Source organism: Dendrobates tinctorius, unplaced genomic scaffold (assembly GCF_039654945.1).
Source record: "Dendrobates tinctorius isolate UK_male_01 unplaced genomic scaffold, ASM3965494v1 ptg000292l, whole genome shotgun sequence".
Lineage (NCBI taxonomy): Eukaryota > Metazoa > Chordata > Amphibia > Anura > Dendrobatidae > Dendrobates > Dendrobates tinctorius.
In genome coordinates, this window is record NW_027361959.1 from 4,211,070 (window position 1) to 4,225,057 (window position 13,988).

The following is a 13,988-nucleotide window of genomic DNA, read 5'->3' on the forward strand; positions in this document are numbered from 1 at the left end:
GTGAGAACGGCTGGCGAGCTGTTAAGCAAGCTACAGCACCTGTGGTGTGCACACGTAAGTTTTTCATTTTTTCAGGAATGACGGTTAGGCCTAATTCCGGAACTGCGGTTGACCTGCACTTACTGGGAAATCATTGTTCGCGGGTAATAATTGTAATCAGTGATCCCCATCACTAACTTTGTTCAGCGGGTTATCTGCACCTGTAAGCGACAAACGCTGGCCTTTTCAGTGTAGCGCACATGCAGCCACGGACATGTAAGGGCATGACACACCAGTTATTGGCCAATCTCATGTGCCAGAGCCTCACGTGTCCCTCTAGTAAGCCGGACTCGGACCGCGGGGCATGACGGAGTCTCGTTCGATAACGGAATTAAGCTTGCAATGTGTGCATCTGTTCTGTAGCTGGCATGGTTGAGGTTTCCCAGGTGGAGTCGAATTTAACCGTAGGCTCCACTCCTGTTGGTGCCCTTCTGGACATTCCTTTAAGGTTTAGCTTTGCAACCATACTGCCCACGTAAAACAAACACTTTGCCTTCATGAACGCTGTTTGGAGGGTCATGACTCGTAGGAATAACGCCGCCCAATTAGTTAACCTGCTAGAGAGATCGTTCGTTGCTCCCAAGCATGACATCACACTCCCTAGGAAGAAGGTAATGCCACTGTGGCGACCGTACTCCTGGGGGCGACACAAGTCACAAGTACACTGATGCCCAGCCACTGCTCGATGAATCTGCTGGTACATTGACCCAGACCACTACATTCCCCTCGCACGCTACACGACCTGAATCTGACCCTGATGAAACTCAGGTTACCCTTCCCATATACAGTTCCATCTTACACGGTGACAAAGAGGAAGCTGCAGATGAAAGTGCAGGTTCGGCCCACCCGCCATCAGACACACCACCGTACTATCAGGGGCCCTGTGCCAGTGCCGTCGCCAACGAGTGGGCCCCCCCTGCTTGCTCAGGATCACAGCACTTGCAAAGTTGAAATACTGTGCAGTGAGATGGAAGATGGGGACGACGAGGAGTCCAGACAAGTACAGGGATTCCCTAGCGAGGAGACTTATTTGATTGTTTTCAATGTTGGGACAGCAATTTTTGGGGAGCACTATACTCTGGAGAATGATAGATGGGGCCCACCATACACTGGAACATTCCAAAGGTGGACATCAGACACTGGAGCAGCATTTACAGGGCCCATTATACACTAGAGCATTAGAAATGGGGCCCATTATGTTTGGAGCATTATTTGGGCCCATAAGACAGTGGAGCTTCATCCATGGGGACCAACATATACTGTAGCATTATGTGGAACTCATCATATACTGTTTCAAACATTATATGGGACCAATGATTTTGTATGGAGAAATAGATGGGCCTCTTCATGAGATGTAAAAAGTGAGGTATTTTTCATTGTACTATACCACTATTTCTCTGCCGTATCGGAGCATGATGAGTTGTGGTATGTTTTAAAGGGGCGCTCTTTCGCCCAGGGCACATGAAAACCTGCAGCCAGCCCTCCCCCCCCCACAACTTTAGCCAAATAACCCCCATTTTTCAGTGCGTAACTTGTATTATGAAGTTAATTAAGGTTGACAAGCTTAAGTAAGAAGAATTGATGCTTTTGGCATTCAAATGGGCACTGTAGGTGTGTTTCCTGTCCTCCTCTCACTGCCGACTTTTATTCCCCATTGACTTACATTGGGTTTCGTGTTTCGGGACGACCCCGACTTTTCCCTATAATCGGACGATCTTGCTCGACCCGACTTTTGGAAAAGTCGGGTTTCAAGAAACGAAACGCGACCCTAAAAAACCAAAAGTCGCTCAACTCTACTCACCACACATCTAGATAAGTTCCTTGGGGGGGTCTAGTTTCCAAAATGGTGTCATTTGTGGGAGGTTTCCACTGTTTTGGTACATCAGGGGCTCTCCAAACGCGACATGGTGTCCGATCTCAATTCCAGCCAAAAACGTCAAATGGCGCTGCTTCCCTTCCGAGCTCTGCCATGCGCCCAAATAGTGGTCTACCCCCCACATATGGGGTATCAGCGTACTCAGGACAAATTGCACAATAACTTTTAGGGTCCTGTTACCCTTGGAAAAATAAGAATTGAGGGTGAAAAAATCATTTTTGTGGAAAAAATATGATTTTTTAATTGTACGGCTGTATGTTATAAACTTCTTTAAAGCCTTTGGGGGTTCAAAGTTCTCACCACACATCTAGATAAGTTCTTTGGGGGGTCTAGTTTCCAAAATGGTGTCACTTGTGGGGGGTTTCCACTGTTTTGGTACATCAGGGGTTTTTTAATCGCGACATGGTGTCCGATCTCAATTCTAGCCAAAAACGTCAAATGGCGCTGCTTCCCTTCCGAGCTCTGCCATGCACCCAAATAGTAGTTTACCCCCACATGTGGGGTATCAGCGTACTCAGGACAAATTGCACAATAACTTTTAGGGTCCTGTTACCCTTGGGAAAATAAAAATTGGGGGTGAAAAGATCATTTTTGTGGAAAAAATATGATTTTTTAATTGTAGCGCTGTTCGTTATAAACTTCTGTGAAGTCCTTGTGGGTTCAAAGTTCTCACCACATATCTAGATAAGTTCCTTGGGGGGTCTAGTTTACAAAATGGGGTCACTTGTGGGGGGTTTCCACTGTTTAGGTACATCAGGGACTTTCCAAACGTGACATGGCGTCCGATCTGAATTCCAGCCAATTTTGCATTGAAAAAGTCAAACGGCGCTCCTTCCCTTCTGAGCTCAGCCATGCGCCGAAACAGTGGACCCCCCCCACATATCAGGTATCAGTGTACTCAGGACAAATTGCACAATAAATTTTGCAGTCCAATTTCTCCTGTTACCCTTGGTAAAATAAAAAAAATTGAACCTGAAGTATTTTTTGTGTGAAAAAAAGTTAAATGTTCATTTTTTTTTAAATATTCAAAAAATTCCTGTGACGCACCCAAAGGGTTAATAAACTTCTTGAATGTGGTTTTCAGCACCTTAAGGGGTGCAGTTTTTAGAATGTGTCACTTTTGGGTATTTTCTATCATATAGACCCCTCAAAGTGGCTTCAAATGTGATGTGGTCCGTAAAAATAAAATGGTGTTGCAAAAATGAGAAATCGCTGGTCAATTTTTAACCCTTATAACTTCGTAACAAAAAAAAATTTTGGTTCCAAAATTGTGCTGATGTAAAGTAAACATGTGGGAAATGTTACTTATCAAGTTTTTTGTGTGCCGTATCTCTGTGATTTAAGGGCATAAAAATTCAAATTTGGAAAATTGCGAAATTTTCAAAATTTTCGCCAAACTTCCATTTTTTTCACAAATAAACGCAAGTTTTTTAAATGAAATTTTACCACTAACATGAAGTACAATATGTCACGAGAAAACAATGTCAGAATAACCAGGATCCATGGAAGCGTTTCAGAGTTATTACCTCATAAAGGTACAGTGGTCAGAATTGTAAAAATTGGCCCGGTCATGAACGTGCAAACCACCCTTGGGGCTTAAGGGGTTAAACAGGTATTTTTAAGTTGTCAGCTCAAAGCAATGCTATTTCCTTACAGTTTACTTACTTCCTGGGTCCTAACAGGGCAGGCTTTCATCTTTGAGTGACAGCTCTGGTCAATGGAATTGTATTATTATTAGAACTATAAAGCCCAGCACAGGTTCTAACACATTCGGCTATTAGTGCTTTGTTCTGAGTCAACACTGTATTTAAACACAGAGATAATAGGTCATTTGAACAAGCATACAGATCTGGACAAATAGAGTAGAGAGCTGTGATTAACCCCTTTCCAACATTGGGCGTAATAGTACGCCGATGTCGTACTCCCCCTGTTTGGTGCGGGCTCCCTCGCTGAGCTCGCACCTTTCCGGGCACATGTCAGCTGATAGATATAGCTGACACATGCCCGCAACAGCCACGGGTGGAATCGCAATCCACCCGCGGCTGTTAACTAGTTAAATGTTCCTGTCAATTTCTGACAGTGGCATTTAACTCATGCATCCAGCAAGCGCGCAGGAAATCTCGCCCATCGGTGACCCCATCACTTGATCACATGATGGGGTCACTGATGGGTTGCCATGACAACCAGAGGTCTCCTGCAGTCCTCTGATTGTCACTGCTGGATTGCTATGAGTGCCGCCCAGTGTTTGTCGCTCATAGCAAGTGAGCATTTCTGCTACATACAGGCGTTATGATCATCACCTGTATATAGCAGAGCTGATTGGATTGTGGAATATGCTACTACTGAAATATGCCAAAGTAAAAAAAACTTTTAAAAATATAAATATGTGGCGCCCTTGAGGCTCAGTCGCCACAGAGGTACTGCACCTTCTCCTAAGGTGTGGTGTCCCACCATCCAGGTAAGTTGGAGTCTCCTGACCACGCTCCAACACTCGCACCCCACACAATAGAGTAGTTCAGCAAAACCACATTGCGGCTCCTTGCTTAGAGAGAAGCAGAGCACCTTTGGTGGTTCCCTGCTTTGAACATTAGACGTGCTGGGAGGTGGGTGGAGTTTAGAATACATAAAAGAACGGGATGGTTTAGGATTAGAGTTCAGTCAGTCAGACGGAGAGTCTGGGAGAGGAAGCCACTCGGGAGGAGTGGGGATCCCTGGAAGAGGGATGGAGGAAGGAGTGCTGCAGCTGCCTCAGTGATCTGAGCCAGCTGGCACGGGAAAGGAAAGAAGGAGAAAGACATTGAACTGAAGCCTGAGCTTCCATAGGAGAGAAAGACAAGTACGGAACGTAGGAGTAAAAGGGAACACAGAGGACGTGGGTCAGAGGAAGAACCCTGCCTAGAAGTTCTAAGCGCAAGGCCGGGGCCCGGTCCCTGAGGTTGTATGGACACTAATAGTTCTGCAGCAGACACCGGTGGAGTAGTGGGCTGTGAATGCACTACTCCCATCTAAGACTTAAGGGTACAACAGCAATACGGATAGAGAGCCAGGACTCAGGAGAGAGAGGCCCCGAAGCAGGCTACAGCTATCTGCCGTGCAAGTAGAGTTCTTGGGAACATCTGTCAGGAGGAACTCCAGTGTAACACAGTACTAGGAGATCTTCACACTTAAAGGCGCTATAGAGGAGACGTTCATAAAAGGTGTCAGGGTCCTGACAGCGCCGGGGTACAGCCTTCGCTAAGCAGGGACTCACCCGCACCGTAGGGACCCCTGGGGACAAGAACAGCTGGAAAATAAAGATGCACAGGACCTGAATGTAGAAGTTTAGCAAGCCGGCACAGGACCTACGGTCATGTAACTGCAAGGGGGCGTGGCTTAGCGTCCTGCTTTCAGAAAAGGTAGAAAACTCAGAGTCGGGCAAATCAGAGGTCATGCACAGTACAGGCAAGCGAGGTACAGGAGGGATAAACAGACGGCAGGTCAGACAAAGCCAAAGGTCGTACACAAGATATCAGTAAAGTACCAGGGATGAGACAGAACGGATAGTCAGGGCCAAGCAGAGATCAAACAGACGTAGAAGGTACCAGGCAGAATCCAAAGCAATATCCAGAGATCAGACCGAGTCATACACAGAGAATCATGCAACCAGAACACAACACTAACACACTCAGGGGTCACCACACAATGCCAAGGGCGAAAGTATAACTGACGGGGGATGGGAGCTTCCTGAGGCTATAAGAAGCCTCCCCAGAACCAATGAGAGGCCACCATAATAGGTCCCAGGTGTGCGGGTGAGGTCTGCACTGAGATCAGAACATTAACCCCAGAAGTGCCGGTCACCCAGCACTGGTATCATGACAAAAGGCACATAAGTTGGCGGAGTGTGGAAGGGAGCATTCCATCTTGCCTGGAGGTTGACTGACACTACACCATCTAAGTGTCCCCATATCTACACTGCCCTGGGCAATAGCCCTGCCTGTGGAGGGCTATAACATCATTGCTGCACCACACCATCTGTCCCGGAGGATCAGTCTGCAGCGTCGGCTTAACACCTCCCTTGCCGAACACCACAGGTGGCATCACGAACTATTCATCTAACTACTTTCACATCTTCCTATTACTTGGGAGCCCAGGGCCACGGTCTGGGTCACCGCCGCTGTGACACGTCCCGCCGATACCGGCCCGGTACCGAGTACCCCACAGCCCTGGGAGTGCGACCCAACTATATATATATGCTAGCTGAAGAGCCTGGCACTGCCCGGGCATAGTAACTAACTACGGTTAGTTATAACAAATTATAATGATTATATCTATATATATAAAGCTCAGTGTAGAGCCCCGCCCATTCTGCATATCCACATTCACTATAATATCCCACATCATCCCATCAGCCAGAGCTACCGGACTACTACCCATAATATCCCACATCATCTCGTCAGCCAGAGCCACTGGACTACTACCCCTAATATCCCACATCATCCCGTCAGCCAGAGCTACCGGAGTACTAAACATAATATCCCACATCATTCCATCAGCCAGAGCCACTGGACAACTACCACTAATATCGCACATCACCCTGTCAGCCTGGAGTCAGAACCAGAGCGCTGAGTGGAACGGTCCTAACTTCCTACGGTTAGTTATAACAAATTATAATGATTATATCTATATATATAAAGCTCAGTGTAGAGCTCCGCCCATTCTGCATAGCCACATTCACTATAATATCCCACATCATCCCATCAACCAGAGCCACCGGACAACTACCACTAATATCCCACATCATCCCGTCAGCCAGAGCTACCGGACTACTACCCATAATATCCCACATCGTCCCATCAGCCAGAGCCACTGGACTACTACCACTAATATCCCACATCATCCCGTCAGCCAGAGCTACCGGAGTACTACCCATAATATCCCACATCATTCCATCAGCCAGAGCCACTGGACAACTACCACTAATATCCCACATCACCCCGTCAGCCTGGAGTCAGAACCAGAGCGCTGAGTGGAACGGTCCTAACTTTCATACTAGGGATCCCTTTAAGAGAGGCCTGGCGTCAGAACCAGAGCACTGAGTGGATTTGCCCTGACTTCCATACCAAAGATCCCGTTAATAGAAGCCTGAGGTGAGAATCAGAGCACTGAGGGATTTACCCTAACTTCCATACCGGAGATCCCTTTAAGAGAGGCCTGGGGTCAGTACCAAAGCGCAGAGTGGATTTTCCCTCATTTCCGTACCAAGGATCCCTTTAAGAGGGGATTTGGGTCATAACCAGAGCTCTGAGTGGATTTGCTCTAACTTCCATACCGGGGATCACTTTAAGATTGCCTGGGGTCAGTAGTACAGTACCAGAGCATTTGAAGGCAATTGCCCTGACTTCCATACTGCGGATCCCTTTAAGAGAGGCCTGGGGTCAGAATTAAAGCGCTGGATGGATTTGCCCTGACTTCCATACCAGAGATCCCTTTAAGAAAGGCCTGGGGTCAGTACCAAAGCGCAGAGTGGATTTGCCCTAAATTCCATACCAATGATCCCTTTAAGAAACCCTGGAGTCAGTACCAAAGCACTGTATGGATTTGCTCTGACTTCCATACCAATGATCCCTTTAAGAGGGAAGCTGTGCCTATGGGATGGAGGATGTGTGATGGGGATATAGGCACAGGAGGGGGGATTCATTGCTGTCAAGTGATCTCTGCTCCGTTCAGGTGGGCAGATAATGGCTGGGAGCTTAAGTTCCCAGGGATGCTATATTTCTCCCACCATGTCAGTGTCTGCTGAGTTGTTGTCAAGTGGGAAAACTGTTGGTCATGGCAACCAATCACAGTTCAGCTTCTTTTAACCAGCTCTGGTGAAATGAGAGATGCTTAGTGATTGTTTGCAGGGAAAACTGTTGCTCATAGCAACCAGTCACAGCTCAGCTTCTTTTGAACAGCTCTGGTGAAATGAAAGATGCTTCGTGATTGGTTGGTGATACACACACAACACACACATTCATTTATATATATATATATATATATATATATATATAAGTTCAAATCACCCCCCTTTCGCCCCATTCAAAATAAAACAATAAAAACAAATCAAACATACACATATTTTGTAATGCCGTTTTCAGAACCTATCAATAAAAAAGTAGTAACCTGATCGTTAGATGATGTAAGGAGAAAAAAAGTCAAAAAGTCAGAATTACGTTTTTTTGGTTGGCGCAACATTGCATTTAAATGCAATAACAGGCGATCAAAAGATGATATCTGCACCAAAATGGTATCATTAAAAACATCAGCTCGGTGCGCAAAAAATTTGACCTCACCCAACCTGAGATCACGAAAAATGGAGACGCTAAGAGTATCAGAAAATGGCGTAAATTTTTTTTTTTTTTTTTTTACAAAGTTTGGACTTTTTTTTCTCCACTTAAATAAAAAAAACTCTACATGTTTGGTGTGTGAACTTGTAATGACCTGGAGAATCATAATGGCAACATTTTGTGAGCGTGGTAAAAAAACAACAACTATGGGATTGCACTTTTTTGTAATTTCACCGCACTTGTAATTTTTTTCCCGTTTTCCAGTACACGATATGCTAAAACCAATGGTGTTGTTCAAAAGTACACCTTGTCCCACAAAAAACAAGCCATCACATGGCCATTTTGACGAAAAAATAAAAAAGCTATGGCAAAAGAGCAAAAGATGAAAACACAATAATGGAAAATGGCCTGGGGGTTAAGGGGATAAAAGACCTTCTGGGCTGGTGATTTATAACTGTATCTCTTCAGAAGATGAAAGGGAGAGGAGGGAGGTGAGCAGCTAATTGCTGTATAGAAATCAATGGACCAGAGAGCTGATTGGAATGCTAAGGGTTAACCCCTCTCCTGGAATGTAGCTACTGCACACGCTTGCCTAGAGTCAGGACAGGCACTAGAGGTCAAGCTCCACAGAAACAAGCTGTACACTATGACAGATAAAAGCTGTCATTGCAAGAGAATGACAGCAAATAAAAAAGCAAGTTAATTTCAAACTTGCTTATTTTTATGCTGTCTAGTTAAAACAATGTAAGAACATAACTATAGCAGAAGGTGTGGATTATTTTGAACTGTGTGATCAGGTAATCATTAGTTCTCAGTAAGCAGAACACCAACCAATGGGCAATTTTACTCATTCTCAGGTAGATGATGTCAGAAAAAAAACTATAATTTAATTAGATTTGAAATTTGCTCATTTTGTCCTAGCACCAGTAGTATGTAGGTATTACATATTTTCTTTTATTTTCCGGTGAATTATGCAGTATGCATACAGCATCATCTTATATCATGGTACAGAAACATAATTGGGAGAGTATAAATTCCAGCCTGTGGATATCAGCAGTGATGTTTCCAAAGCTATCAGTTGCCAATGGCAAATCACTGGTACCAGTCAGCTGTTAAAAAGACATTACTATTCAGCCAACAGGCAACGTACATGTGAGCTGTCAAGAGAAGCAGTTAATGCCATGTGAAATCAATAGGTCACTGCTTGGATGATGCTATTTCACCCCAACAGGTGGAGAGAGAGACCTTCATGCTGAGATTAAGTAAGATGGGTGAGGGGACCGCTATTTTCAGACATGTAAAGCCGTTGACTTTGCTGCTATAATAAACTATTATGTCTCCTGCTTGTTCTCTAAGTAGCTGTATGTCACAGAAAAAAGCTTTACATACAGGTCATATTTCAGCCATTTCTTGGCATATAACACTCCACAAACTGCAGTACAACAAGTCAATTTCACACTTATTATTGAAAAATCAGTAACGTGAACAGTAAATCTCATTTTGCAAGGGAAACTGTCATACAAAATAATGGTGTTAATCTGCAGGTATAGGGTTAATCTGCAGATTAGTAGCTTTTTGACACCGTGCGGCGTCGGCACTGAGAGCCCCACTGCCAGGAGAAAATTATATTTTATTCCTCCAGGCTGCATTTGACTTCCAGTCATAAGGGTGGCACCGGCAGGGTTTCAGTCACGGAATGTGAGTAGGCTCTGCATTAGCACCGGAGGTCAGTGCTCAGAGACAGGTAGGGCTTTAATTCTAGATAAAGGCTAGGTTTTTGCTGTAGTTTTTTGTACTTTGTGCAAACAGATGCGTGCCATCCCCCAGTTCTGAGCTAGGCATTTATCTATATAGCTTCCCATGGACGGATGTCTGAACAGTCGGGGCCCCTGTCCTGCTCTGCCTTTATTCATATTGACGTCGGCTGATACAAGGTAAGGTTTTAATATCAGAGACAGGCTTCGACCGATCCAACTGGGTACACATTGTCACAGTGGGATGGCTTTTATTCATTTTTGCACCAAAATAGCGTTAATCAAGTACCCTATGTGATTTACATGTACTATTACTGTTTATGTATTTACTTACTATACAGTATATGCTCAGTTTATTTTTTCATTTTTTCTTGAGTTTTGCTTATGAAATGGCCACAGTGTGAATGTGCTCATAAGCCTTGCAGGTAGAGTAAACCAACTTATGCTTTAGGTCAGGGGTCCCCAACCGCCGGTCCGCGGCCCAGCACCGGGCCGCTGCAGTGCCCTTGCCGGTCCGCGGACACAAGGGGAGCCAGGGGCGGTCAGTGGCGTAGCGGGGGCTGGGGCGGCGTGTGTAGCGGCGGCAGGGAGCGATCCAAGCAGCTCCGCTGCCTGCAAGAGGGAATAGCAGGAGCGGAGCTGCAAGGACCCGTCCAGCTTCCTGCCCGCCGCCCGCGCTTCCTGTCTCTGACACAGAGAGGAGCGCGGCCGCTGCTGTGTCAGAGCGAGGAAGCGCGGGCGGCGGGCAGGTGAGAGGAGAGGTGGTGTCTGTGTGTGTGTGTACGTATAATATGTATGTATGTGTATGTGTGTGTGTGTGTATGTGTGTGTATGTATGTATGTGTATGTATGTGTATGTGTGTGTGTGTGTGTGTGTGTATGTGTGTGTGTGTGTTGGTCTGTGTTTGTGTAGCCTGGCCCTGGAGGAGATGGGGACATGAGGAGAAGGCCATGAGGGAAGTGATGGAGAGACAGCAGTGATGGGGTGAAGGCAATGATGGGGAGAGGGGAGTGATGGGGTGAAGGCAATGATGGGGAGAGGGGAGTGATGGGCTGAAGGCAATGATGGGGAGAAGGGGGTGAAGGTAATGATGGGGAGAGGGGAGTGATGGGGAGAAGGGAGTGATGGGGTGAAGGCAATGATGGGGAGAGGGGAGTGATGGGCTGAAGGCAATGATGGGGAGAAGGGAGTGATGGGGTGAAGGCAATGATGGGGAGAGGGGAGTGATGGGGTAAAGGCAATGATGGGGAGAAGGGAGTGATGGGGTGAAGGCAATGATGGGGAGAAGGGAGTGATGGGGTGAAGGCAATGATGGGGTGAAGGCAATGATGGGGAGAGGGGAGTGATGGGGTGAAGGCAATGATGGGGAGAGGGGAGTGATGGGGTGAAGGCAATGATGGGGAGAAGGGGGTGATGGAGCACTTATTCAAAACCTATGGTGAGTTGAGTCACATTATAAATGTTATTTAATTCTAAGTATGCACTGCTACACTACAACCGTGTCCATAGCCCCGCCCCCTTATGACCAAAGCCCCGCCCCTGCCACACCTCCATCCCCGCCCTGCCGGGCCATGGAAGAATGGTCTTGCTTGAAACCGGTCCCTGGTGCAAAAAAGGTTGGGGACCACTGCTCTAGGTTATTTCTTTGGTTTTGCTGTATTTTTTTGTTCTTTGTATAAACAGTGAAAGCTGTTGAAAAACTCCCATGCATAAAACTGCTGAGTTGAGTTTGATCACAGTGATTGGATTTTCTCAGATATGGAGAAGATGGTGAAACAAAATTTTTCCATCTTCTCCATTCCGTCTGTGATTTTTTTTGACGGAGCCATTGACTTGCATTGTCCAATAATCTGATGCAACTAGTCCATATTGTGACCGTTTCATCAGATGGACTCAGTCCATAGAAAAAATTGGACATGTGCATGGGCGCATAGAATAACATTGGACCGAGTGCAATCCAATGTTTTGAACGAGACCTAAAAAACTTATCAGCCTCCTTGAAATGTTCTTTTCTACTAAATACTGTATTTATAGTCCCTATTTTTTCCTTGGAACTCTATGTTGTGTCAGTCCCCGCTTATTTTGCCTGGAAGTGAATGAATTATGCTAAAAGCCAAAGTCTGTTGGTGTTGCTGCTACATTGTAGTGCAATACATGTGAATATGTTTGCATTGTGACCTACAGGGTACTGTAACCATGACAGCAAGTCGAAAAAAGTTCAACAACGTCAAATATTTTGGGACTTGCTTTGTCACAGATGCCATAACCTCACAGGTGCAGTACGACCCCATTTTCATGTATTGCGCTGCGGCGTAGAAGTGACACCTAGCACAGTTTGGCTGAGCGACTGATGTCACTGCCACAGACACTTTGTAAATCCAGTCTCAGTTAAAAACCGATTGCTACAATTCCTTGTCAGTGGAGCTGATTGATAGTATCTAGGTGCATTTCACACTGTCAAGAGGAATGGTAAAACCCAGATGGCTATTCATACATTTCCAAAAGGAATATGCAAAAGACAGCTAAGTTGTTATTTACCTCTTGACATGAAGATGAAGATTGCCTCCTGATGAGTCTATCATCTGCATGGTTTCTGCATGTGATAATCCAACACATGACTTCCCATTGATCCCAACCAATTCATCACTCTCCCGCAGTCCACCACGACATGCCTTACTTCGCTTCCGTACCTGTAAGAAACAAATATAAAAAAGCATATTCAAGTAAAAGACTAACCAATGCATATTTAAAAAAGGCATACAGACTATTGAAGCTGCTCGTACAATTTCTACAGTAACCCCCAACAGGGCTCGCTTTATAAAACTGCAGGAATGTAAGCAAATTATTTGAGGGATGTATGGCAAGCATTAGTGCTGTCTTTTTTTCTACAATGGACAAGAAGGCAATGAGCTACAAAATACCAATGTAGAGTTATGTCTTGGCATGAACCCGGTCCATTAGGTGCCCCTATTTTGAATGCTATTAGAAAAAATGAATGGTAATAATGAATATTAACATAGTTTTACCGGTAATATGGATGCCAATTTAAACTAATTTTCTAGTGACATTTTTTTGCCGACATTGTAAATTTTCTAAATGGTCGGTGTCTTAGAAGGGGGTGGCATGGTCAATCATGCCCAATAGATTTACTCCAGAAAATGTTGTAAGCGATAGAATATCCTTACACTAGGTCATCCACATGCGATTATGGGGGTCTGAATTCTCAGCAAGGGGTGCAGTGTCTCTGTTTACCTTCATTTGGTCTACACAGTAATCGCCGTGCTATTGGGTCGCCCTCCCAGGGCTGTGGGGTACTCGGTACCGGGCCGGTGTCAGGGGGATGTGTCACAGCGGTGGTGACCCGGTCCGTGGCCCTGGGCGCCCAATAAAACGGTGGTTTGTGTTGTAGTTTATATGGATAGTTCGCGACGCCACCTGTGGTGTTTGGCAAATATGATGTTAGGTCGACGCTGCATGCAGATCCTCTGGGACTGGTGGTGTGCACAGCAAAGATGGTAAAGCTCCCCACAGGTGGAGCTGTAGTCCCAGGGCAGTGTAGACGCTGGTACACAGATGTAGCAGAGCTCAATGTGTTGGCGCAGAATGAATGGAGGACACCTGCAGTTGTAGTTCCAAGGCTTTACTCTCAGTTCTTAGTGCACACCAGTGCCCGCCTCAGTACCGTGTTCTCCGGGGCAGAGACTCAGCCAACCTCCAGACCAGATATGGCTCTCCCTGCCAACACTCCGCCAACGTGTGCCTCTCTGAACGACTCCGCCAATGCGCCTTAAGGGTGATGCACTCCAGTACTTAGTTACCCTGGAATACCTCCGTCTAGATGTTCCTAGAGCTCTTACTTGCATGACAGACAGCTGTAGCCTGCTCGGGGACCTTCTGGATCCCGGCTCTCTATCAGTTTGCTGTTGTGTCCCAAGTCTTGGATGGGAATAGTGCATTTACAGCCAACTACTCCACCGGTGTCTGCTGCAGAACCATAAGTGTCCATACAACCT

At 45.8% G+C, this 13,988-nt stretch overlaps 1 protein-coding gene across 1 annotated transcript in view; it reads right to left on the reverse strand.

The window, feature by feature from the left end:
* Positions 1-13,988, reverse strand: part of SYNPO2L (synaptopodin 2 like) — a 173,079-nt gene that overhangs the window by 78,624 nt on the left and 80,467 nt on the right. Inside the window, exon 2 of the mRNA XM_073560041.1 lies at positions 12,514-12,665. Within this exon, the coding sequence (XP_073416142.1) occupies positions 12,514-12,665 (152 nt within the window). The remainder of the gene's footprint in view (positions 1-12,513; positions 12,666-13,988) is intronic.